Genomic DNA, 10,822 nt, shown 5'->3' on the forward strand with positions numbered 1-10,822 from the left:
AAACCAACATAAAATTAGAGTAAATTTTTTTATTTAACCCTCATGATTTGGGCTTAGGAGGGAACATTCAGTATCTTCATCACATTGAGCTGAAAGCAGTGGTGGAGAGGAAGAAGGTGCACTTCTTTTCTGGTGGTGTGTGGGAAGAAGGACTAGAGGAGATTTTTGATTGCCTGAGGGTTTGGTCTGTGTTACATATCTCTTCCAAGTAGAATATGTTTAAATGCCATCTGACAGTCATGAAATAAGAGTGTGATAAATGTTAAAGTTATGTTGGTCTTGTCTAAATAAGAGGATGTTGATTCCCCATTAGAGAGTATTTGGTTTGCAGTGAGATGCTCTGGATGGTTAAGTCCATCCAGAGTCTTTAGAAAAAATAGAGTTGCCTCTCCTCTTCTTCTGTCATTCATCAGAGACTCTGAACATTTCACCTATGTGAATTGTGTTTATGGAAGTAAATAGTTAGTTTGTGTTATGTGCCAACAAAGGCCTTACAGATGCAAAAATTGATGGAAATGTTTGAGCAGCCTCAACTATTAAAGCGTTGTTAGAGCTATCTGCCCATCCCTTTGTAAAGCTTTTAGTGAGCCTCCTGGGCCCCTTTGGTGTGTGAGAGCTTGTTGATGTTTAGCTTCTTCCTTCCTGTAGCTGAGGCTCTGAATGACTCAGGTGAATCCTAAGACATGCTTTATGTCATACAGCTTTGTCTCACCTTAATAATACAGTGTGCATACACACGTAGCATGCACATTGTAAGGTTCTGGTGCTGCTTCTATGCCCTCTGATTTAACACTATGTTGTCTCTACCTGGTCAGGTTTGACTACTGCAGGTTCATAGAACTAGACTACGTCCCCATGGAGACAGGATATATGGTGTCAATGCGCCCGACTAAAGGCATCGCAGCGACAAAATCACCAACTAAAGGATACACTTCCACCAAATCTCCAGATCGCCACAGCCGCTCTACAAACTCTCCCTCAACCCCAACGTCCCGGTCTGTTCTGGGCTCCTCCTCTCTCCTCCTGATCAGTGTTAAAGCATGTGAATGATGGGACCATTTGTGCTGTTGTAAATGTTTGATGATGTTCCATTAACCATTTTCACACAGCAAATGTCTGCAGACGTTATGCTAATGCTGGGAAGCTCAAATGTTCGGAAAATGTTTTACTAGATTAAGGGTGGCTAAATGTAGATCTCATACAGATTTCCTCTATCAGTTCTTGATTTAGTAGGAACTGAAAAGACAATTTCCAGGTAAACTTAGGTGGCCCATCAACTACTATTTCACCACAGCTCAAGGTAGCACTCTAGCACGTTGATGCTTAAAGGGGACATATTATGCAAAAATCACTTTTTCAGGCTTTTCTGATAAAAATATGTGCTCCTGGCCTGTCCACAATCCCCTCAAGTACCAGAAAAAGACATTCCCTCTCCCCTACCTTTCTCCATCTTTTAGAAAATGTGTGCTGAAATGAGCCATACTCATATTTCCCCTCATGATGTCATGTGGGGAGTTGGCACCGCCCCCAGGCTCGATTGGCCCTCCTCACTTGGAAGAAAGCTCTGCCCTCCTCTCCTGATCCTCCTACTGAGAATCAAGAGAGCCAGCTCCATTAAGCCACATCCATTTCCTGAGAGGGGCGGAGTCAGGCAGCTCATTAACATTTAAAGCCACAGACACAGAAACAGCTCGTTCTGAGCAGGGCTGAAACAGAAGATTTTTTTGTCATACAAAAATCCAACACTGGAGTGTTTTTTTTTTTCAGGAACAAACTTCACAGGCATGTTTTGGGGACCTCTGAGACCAGTATAAACTTGTCTTAAAAGGGTCAAATATGTCCTCTTTAAGTCAGAAAAGTAGTTTGCATAATACCTAATTTCTCTTACAATATTTTTTGTTTTATTTTTTTAGATAGTAACATAACATGTTAATTTCATGGTCAGTGTGGTAGTAAGTCCTGAGTTTCATCAAAGGAACCTAACTCTGTAATAAAAGCACTACAAATAGATGTGGTAGTAGTTAGACTACATTTTCAAGTAGCTTTGTAGTTATTTTAAGTATAAAATGTGCTCCCAGTAGCATAGATGTTTTGTGCCTGAACTAGCTTCATTTTCCTTAGCTGAGCACTCCAAGGCTAATTTATGCTGCTTTTGTGTTAATCCTGCACAGTTAATCTAATTGCAATTGTGTGTCAGCCTGTGCAATTAAATAATCACATGACAGGCTGAGACTTGAAAGATTAAAAAAAAATGCCTGCAAAAAATGCCTCTAAGTTTACAATAGATTTGGTCACATAATGAATTGCATGCATGCAGATCACACCTGTTGCATGTGTATAGTTTTGCACTGATTGCAGGACAGAAACGTCACCACCCTTAACATTTGCTTGAAGAGAAGTCCTCTGATTATATCCTGATGCATTTGTGAGCTCACCCAAACTTCTAGTGAGAAGTAATTGCTTTCACACAAACAGCTCACCTTGAAAAAGTCAGTTTTTTTCATAATGATTGTGCTATTATAGAGCAACTTAACCTAGTTTGCCAATTGATTTTTGCTTCTTTTATATCTCAGTTTTTGTTTATTTCAGGATTATTTTTTAGCTCTTAGGAGGCACTTGTCCTTTTCTTAAAAATACTGAGTAACATTTCCTTTCCAAACATGTAACAGTATTGCTATGCATGTTTTTTCATTATCCTCTACAAATTTAAGTTGCCTATCATTTCGAAAGCAGTGAAACTATCAGCTGGTCAGGCCATCTCCAATATATTTACATAGTTTTGTTCTTTAAACTGGGAAATATGACACGGATCTATTGACTGCAGAGTTTGAGCTTCCCAGTCTGAATCTGACAACATTTAAGAGAAAATTTCCATAGCATTGTTCATGGTTTAACCTCTTACTTCCTTCTTCATTTTTCTTCCTTCTTTCTTTTAATAATTTTTACTTTTCATACTCTGTAGTAAAAGGTATGCATTTATCCACTTCATGTAATATCTTTGTTTGTGGGAATGCCTCTTGTGGTGGTGTCCCATTTATTTTGAGTTTTTGGTTTGGTTTTCACTTTAAACTGCACTTTCACTGTTGGTGGCCACAAAAGTGTGTGTTATTGTTTCCACTAGAGTCCACTGGCTGTGAATTTGGTGTTTGTGAATATTGTGCATTTTTGGGCTGTTTTGGCATGTTGCAGATTAATGTTTGCTCGATATAATAACTATGATTTGTGATTATGATGATGGTTTTGCTCAACAGCTCACAGAGTCCACTGTCACCACATTGCCTGAAGCATGATTTCGTGGTGGTATAAGGAACAGATTAACCTGTCCCCTCTTATTTAAAACCAGGCGGACGGCGGCCCCACCCAGTAACAGAGATCCCTTTGGCAACGCCTCCCTCAGCAGTGGCAGCAACTCGAGCTCCTGTAAAGGCAGCGACTGCAGCCCAACCAAAGGGTAAGGGTTCAGGAAATGCACAATCTCCTTAATAGTCAAACATGACTTTAGAAAGAAATTAAGAACCTGTGTTGTTACGGAAATTGTCGCTTTATCACTTCAAGCAACACCTTTGAAAGTAAAAGCACTGTAAAGCAGATTAAAGCTCCAGTGAGCAGGCACCAAGTCATTGCACTTTAGTACGCAGGTCCACACTATGCATTATTTTCAGTGATAATCTGGTATGTAGGAACTCACTTGCCAACCTCTTATGTAAACAGCAGCTTGTACATCATCTCCATAGCCCTCTAATAAAAGGTCACACTGATGTACTATTCAGCAAATAAATCTAGTGGGGTACCAGTCAGAATAAAATGACAACTCAGTCCTAAAAGAGGAGGACTCATAAGGGAGTCATGATGTGAACAAGCTCCTATTTTTCCCTTTTTGTTTGCAGTTTTTGTTGCTGTTTTAAAGATTTAAATAAAAGGGTACCAAATGAAGAACTGGTTGGAGCTGAAAGACCAGCCCTTATCACTGAGCTGAGACAAATAATCAGGATCGTTCAAAAGAGCCCCAGTTCCCATCACTTCAAGCAAGGCTTGATGGACATAAATAACATACATTTTGAAATATGTTAAAGTACTCTTCATTTTTTCAGTTTATTTATTCAAATTTGAATACAACTAAAGACCTAAAACTGCCATTTGTAAGGTTTTAACCAATCAAATCAGCTTTTTTTTTTCATAAATCAGCTCTATTGGTCACCCTTTACATCTGTCAGAAGGGGTTTACATTTTAAAGCAATTAAAACTTTTTTAAAAGCCGCTGGTATGACCATTCAGTGTTAAATTATTTGAAAAATACAGCATTTTTTTTTCTTTCATTCCCTGAACCATGGTGATTTTGGAGATAAAAGTTTTTTAGCCCAATGCCAACAATTGATTGTAGGAAATATGTTGTAGAAAGTATAAATGCATGCTATTCAGTCATGTGTGCAAACAAACCTAATGCATTTCCTGCTTAATAAGTAAGTGCCCCAGATGCCTCCGAGTTCTAAAAGAAAGTTTTGATTATTGTAAGAGAAAAAACTTCTACAGTGAACAAGCTCATTTAAAATGTAAATCACCATGCTTGAGACAAATTATAAAGGATATGCCAGTCAGTACACTTGTGGCAAAGACTAAAACAATATTTTGCCTCTAATTTTACTTTATTTATTTATTTTTTGATCATTTTTGTAAGCACAAAATGGGCTATGCACACACCACTTTTGCATAAGGCTGCTCACAAACTTCCGGTCAGAAGATTGAAGGCAGAAAAGAACAGTGTATGATGGCATATTCGTTGCAGTTTACCTGAGGTTTGCTGGAGTTAACTGAGAACAGAATTAAATTCAGCTGAAGATTTTACTTGCAGCACACAGCAATGATGTCCAGAAGTGCTTTCAAAACTGACAATCAAGAAAAGCAAACAAACAAAAAACCTGACAAATAAATGGTTTAGTATATGACTGTTTACAATGACAGTAGGTTCTGTGTTGGCTTAGCATGTATCTTTGGGTGGAAGTTGTCAGGCCGCCTAATTATTCACCCGAAATATGTCACATCCTGTTGTGCAAAGAGCCTATCTAGTTTTAATTTGTTTTCTTTTTTTTTAATTTGCAAAGAATTGTTATATAAAGCCATCTCAAAACACCTCCATATGTAGTCCAAACTATTGGATATCAAACACTAGTGAAGGTCCACTGCAGTGCAACCACAGCATCAAGGATTGCCAACTGATATCTGAATTCCTAAAATAGATATTAGGCCATCTTATGCATTGTTTATATTAAGTAAAAAATGAATAAGTCTTGCAAAATAACCCAATATTCCCTTTCATCACTACAAACTGCATGTGAAAAATAGGCATGGTTAAAAAATAAAGTGGGAACACAAAGTTGTCAGTATTAATACATTTCAAAGTGTCATCTGTTTGTAAGGGAAAAAAACAAAACTTTGATTTCTTTTGTCCTAGACGTCATAAAAAGTACAGCTCATGTACAGAAAACCATGGGATCCGTCCTCCTCCGCCAGAGCAGTACCTCACACCTCTTCAACAGAAAGAGGTGTGCATACGACACCTACGGGCCAAGCTAAAGGAAACCATCACTACCCTGCAAGACAGGTGAAAAAATGACAGTTTGACAGACATAAAGTCAACTTAGATGGTGCAACTTTTTTCTTTATTCAGGTATTTTTGAAGGACCTGCTCTGACCTCGACCCCTTTTTTTCTTCTCATTTCTTCTGTCCTCTTCTGTTCCTTGTTTCTCCCATTTTCACTCTCTCAGGGATACAGAGATAGATGAGCTGAGAGGCCAGCTTTACAGGATGCAGGAGGACTGGGTTGAAGAGGAATGTCACCGTGTGGAGGCTCAGCTGGCTCTGAAGGAGGCACGCCTGGAGATCCAGCAGCTCAAACAGGCTGTGGATACTGTTCGTGCCAGGCTCAGTGATGCTGGAGGGCTAAGTGGGGACGCAGGGGTCCAGAAGTACTTTCAGGACATCAACACTCAGAACCACAAGCTTGAGAACCTTTTGCTCAACATGGAGATCGCCCAGGCTGGATTAGCCAAGGAGGCAGAGGGGATACCAGGCTGTCGGATCCGTGTTGGTGGTTCGGCACCAGCATCTGTATCAGGGGAGAGTCCAGGGGGGATATCCAAACCACCAGTAGGTGGGAGAGGGTCTTGCTCCTGTGATGGTTCCCCGGCCCGTTCTCTTACGAGGAGCTCCACCTACACTAAGCTGAGCGATCAAGCGCTTGCAGATAGGAACAGTAACGGCCAAGACTTTCCTTGTCTCTCAGGAGATGGTACCCAGGACAGTGGCATTGTGTGTGGGGAGAGCAGCATCCCCAGCCGAGCTGACCTGCTGCTGGAGGCTGCTTTTCTTTCTGAGGAAACAGCATCTTTACTGAACTCCTACACACAGACCTTTGCCCACTCTCTGCCTAACTCTCTACCCCACTCTCTGCCTAACTCCATGCCCCACTCTCTGCCTAATTCCATGCCCCATTCTCTGCCTAACTCCATGCCCCACTCTCTCCCCAACTCTCTGCCTCATACTTTCTCCCACACCTTGCCTCATTCTTTCCCTCACAATTTGTCCCACTCTGTGCCCCACGCTATGCCGCACTCCGCCACCTATGACAGCGTATGCACAGGTGAGCGCCTGGCACCGTTCCGCTGTGGCCTGAGTGGAATGGGCTGCATTAGCCACCCATGCCTGTCTCACCACCTCTACCTGCACCCTCTGAGGGAAGCAGGCATTCAGACTGAAAGCTGCCCCATTCCTGCAGCAACAGGATACTCTGATTTGGACACTATTGCAGAGCAGCGTACTTTCCGATCCCAGGCTTGCAGCCCCACTTCCACCTGGATGTCTGATGAGGGTGAGGAGGAGTTGGACTCCATCACCACCACGACTTCAGTTACAACAGCAACAGTCATGAGTACAGCTACAGAGCCAATCCCAGTCTCCAGGACACCATCAGTCCCTGCATTGCCAAGATCTGCAACCGTAGCATGTTCCATGGAGAGCCCTCTTTGTGTAGGCAAGGATGAAGTGGAGGAAGAGGAAAAGCAGGAGAAAGAGAAGAGAGAGAAGGAAGCTAAAACAGCAACAGAGAATCAGGAGAAAACAGCAGTGGTCAGCCCAGAAGAAGACAGGCAGCAAACTGGCTCAATCAAGGAAAATGAGGGGGAAGTGGAACATTCAGCAGTTGAGGTTGATCCAACAAAAGTGTGCAATTTATCAGAGACATCAGCAGGAACACAGGGTGATCTCACATTTGTAGGATGCTGTGGAGAGGGCAAAGTAAGTGGGACAACACAAAGGAACCTTAACTCAGAAGATAAGCAGGAAGAAGTGGATACTTCAGTGAGATCAGTCCAGGTTGAGACCACAGAGCCAGCTCCAAGTCCTCCAGCATTATCACCTGCCTTGGAACAGCCTCATACCTCCCAGCCTAGGAGTTCTGCTTCCCACATGGAGATAGCTGGTGTCACTGTGGTGGAGGTCCATGATGAGGACAATGACGAAGATGAAACTAAAGACAAAGGCACCACAGAAGGCGCCACAGCAGAAGGAGGAGATCAATCTGGTCCTGGGACAATTCAGAAAAGTTACTGGAGTCGTCACTTCTTAGTCGATCTGCTTGCAGTGGCCATCCCTGTAGTGCCGACAGTGGCTTGGCTGTGCCGCGGTCCGGTCCGTGGTGGACAGCCCATGTATCATATAGGATCGCTGCTTCGAGGCTGTTGCACCGTGGCCCTGCACTCTCTGCGTAGAGGAGGGGGGCTGAGGCATTACCCTGCAGGCGGGGGAGATCTGGGTGGATCATTGATATAGGAGGAGGTCCTATTCTACTCCTCTTTGGTCCTTCAGTACAACCACAGCAGTTTGAGTCTGGATCTTCAGAGGATATTTGTAGAGTGAAGAGATTGCTCCGTTTGCTTTTCTGATCAAAGTGGATAGCTGCAGGGAGCATCCAGCAAAGGAAATGTACATCCATGACAGAAATCCCTGGCTGGTAAACTCTGTTCTGTTTGGTCCTGCTTCTTACTGTCTCTCACCTACTGGTCCTTGCTGTTGCTATCAAGATGTCTGCTAACATCACAGACTTGTGCAAAACTGAAAGAGCTGATTGAAATGAATGAATGAATGCTTGGATGTCAATCACTGATTGTTGTGTTTTTAACTGCAGGGAAATGTTTGTTAATCTTTGACTCGATTTTGAAATGTGAAACAATTCTGTGTTAGTGAACATCTACATGAAGTATATGTATGTACAAGATTATCTACATATGGAACCAAATACTCCGGTTTTCAGCAGAAGTTAATACACACTCTGCTCACTGACCAGTGGCAAAGGGGAAATCCGCTATTTGGAATTTACACCTTATTATTGGAGACTGGGGATTGTGAAGTCTGTTGGAATCCAAGGCAAGAAATTCAAAGAGGGCCCCTAAACCGGTTTTAATCCCCATTAGGTTATAAATAACCACCAAAAAATGTGAAAAAGCAGAAATATTACCCAAGACCACATGGACTGACTATTGAGAGTTAATAGTGAAACTACAAGGTTTTTGCATTCTTCCAGCCAACTAGCTAAGCTAACAGGTTGGCTGCTGATGACACAGTTGACTCTGGATACAGCTAATTCAGCTCAGAGCTGGACACATAAGGGTGCTCTGCTAGCTAAGGTAACTAAATGTCAAAGAAGTGCAGTAATGTAATGCTAGCAGAATTGTTATTCAAGTGTCCTTCCCCAGTTAGTATGACATTTAACCTGTCATTATCCTCTTACTGCTCACTTGCTTTCTTTTTTCCTCTTTTCCCCTCTTTTTATACTCCCAGATGTTAAGGACCTGTGTCCATACATGGCACATTTGCACTGGCAGAGCCCACAAATTCAGATTCACCAGCAGTCATTGTTGCTGCTTCTCTTGGTTGTATCCATTCAGTATGTGTGCGTAGTGTTTCCTTTATTCAAAGAAACATCACCAAGAAAACATAGGCTCACAAGCAGCACCTCTTCACTTAAGAAACTGTTCCCTCACAAATACAAGTCAGAACATTTTTTCTTCCGCCACTGTTGTTGACAAAGCTGATAACAGAAGTCGTGCCCCTTCTGGATTTTGACTGTTTCGTGAGGGAGAAGTGACACTGACCAAAGGTTAACTCTTTTCAAATTAGAGCATTGTGAGAGTTCTTAAATGCTGGACTACATTGAGTTTATAATGAGAATCAGTGCTGCCAGTGCTAAAAGAATACAGCCATGGACACAAGCCTCCATTCCTGTCCATTCAAGAGGGGTCTGGCTGCAGTTTGCAGATCTCAGGTCTTACAGACCACTACTGTGAGACACCACCTCTGTCAGAATGGACAGAGTAAATGTTACTATGAAAGCCATTTAGGTATGTTACCTTAAGCTTTAGCAACATGAGCCTTAGCAAGTGTAGCTAAAGGTAACATAGCTACATTTGCTATGCAGTTAATGTAAATATGAAAGCCAATTTTGCTGTGTTAGCATAGCTCTAGCAATGCGAGATTAAGTAAATGTAGCTACATTAACTATGTAGATTATGTAGCTATATAGCTAAAGCAGCTAATGGAGCTTCATTAAGCTTTAGCAATGTTACCCAAGGGGTTTGTGTGGCTAATGTAGCATTGTTAGCTTTAGCCTTAGCTAGGTTGGCTGCGTTAGAGTGTTTTCATTAAAGATGAGCTTTTTTTCCCTGTAAGCAGACATTTTACTTGGTCAGATTTTTAATTTTTAACTTTTGGTATCCCATCCCTTGACTCAAACCTTACCCTCACCCTAACCGGAAGTTCAGTTGGATTTTATTTTGTGCATTTCCCTTCTGCTAGAAGCAGCATCTCACAGTAGTTGTCCGCAAGACGGGCATCTGAAAGCTGCTGTCTGCAGCCAGACTGTCTTGCTTCCTTCTCTTTTAGTTACTTTCATTAACAATCTTATGTTCTCACAGGAACAGTGCACGTGAAGCTTGCCAGTGCAAAGAAAGTAAGTGCTGGCAGATGGGGCCTCCTTTAGGGGGTTTCCTACTGTCATTGCAGACTTTGCACATTTCAAGCTGCTACTGTGGTTTAAAGTTTGTCAGCCCACGGGGCCCCACTACTGGCTGGGGTCTCAAACAGTTGCCATTGCCTGTTGACAAGCAGTGCCACTGGGTGACAAGGGACAGTTTGGGCTTTTGGTTGAGTTTTTGATGTCTCCAAGACGCGCCAAAAAAAATTGATAACTATTCAAAAGCTTTCACAGAACTCAGATAGACTGACAGAGGAAAGTCTGGAGGCCAAGGGGAAACAGTGAGTCTAGCTTTATTAAAAGCCAACTTTCCAGGGTTTGTAAAACCCTCTTATTAAAAAGAATAGTCCTTTATTTTTGTCAGTACAAGAAAAATGTAAAAACAGCATCTTTTGGTTTTAAGGGGAATGCAGTGCTGGAATCATTTAACACCATAACTATGTGTTATTATCCCCACACTCCTTAGTCTTGGGTTTCACATTATACAATAGAGTAATAGAAAAAAAAAATCATAATAAAAACACAGATAGTAGGGTTCATTATGCCTGGACTTTTTCCTGTAACTACCTACGGTCCTACTATAGTCCTGAAGTGTGCATTTCTCAGCAAATTTGGCTGAAATGTTGATATTAATTTAACAAACTGGGGTTACTTTTATTTAACATAACATGCACACAAAATCTCTTTAACTCATGAGTCTACTAGGAAAGTCTAAGAACAACCAGACACTTGTTTGTAGATACTCACTGGCTCAGTTTGACACGTTGATGTAGATCTGAATAAGGTGAGTTGTGCTC

At 41.9% G+C, this 10,822-nt stretch overlaps 1 protein-coding gene across 2 annotated transcripts in view; it reads left to right on the forward strand.

Annotated features, from left to right (window-relative positions):
* Positions 1-10,171, forward strand: part of snphb (syntaphilin b) — a 47,220-nt gene extending 37,049 nt beyond the window's left edge. Inside the window, exons 3-6 of one of the 2 annotated variants that reach the window (XM_041799776.1) lie at positions 816-995; positions 3,344-3,451; positions 5,450-5,599; positions 5,764-10,171. In XM_041799776.1, coding sequence (XP_041655710.1) covers positions 816-995; positions 3,344-3,451; positions 5,450-5,599; positions 5,764-7,825 — 2,500 coding nt within the window. In that variant the 3' untranslated portion in view covers positions 7,826-10,171. The remainder of the gene's footprint in view (positions 1-815; positions 996-3,343; positions 3,452-5,449; positions 5,600-5,763) is intronic. The other variant, XM_041799777.1, reaches the window with a different exon arrangement.
* Positions 10,172-10,822: the final 651 nt, after the last annotated feature.

Source organism: Cheilinus undulatus, linkage group 11, assembly GCF_018320785.1.
Source record: "Cheilinus undulatus linkage group 11, ASM1832078v1, whole genome shotgun sequence".
In the NCBI taxonomy this organism is placed as follows: Eukaryota; Metazoa; Chordata; class Actinopteri; order Labriformes; family Labridae; genus Cheilinus; species Cheilinus undulatus.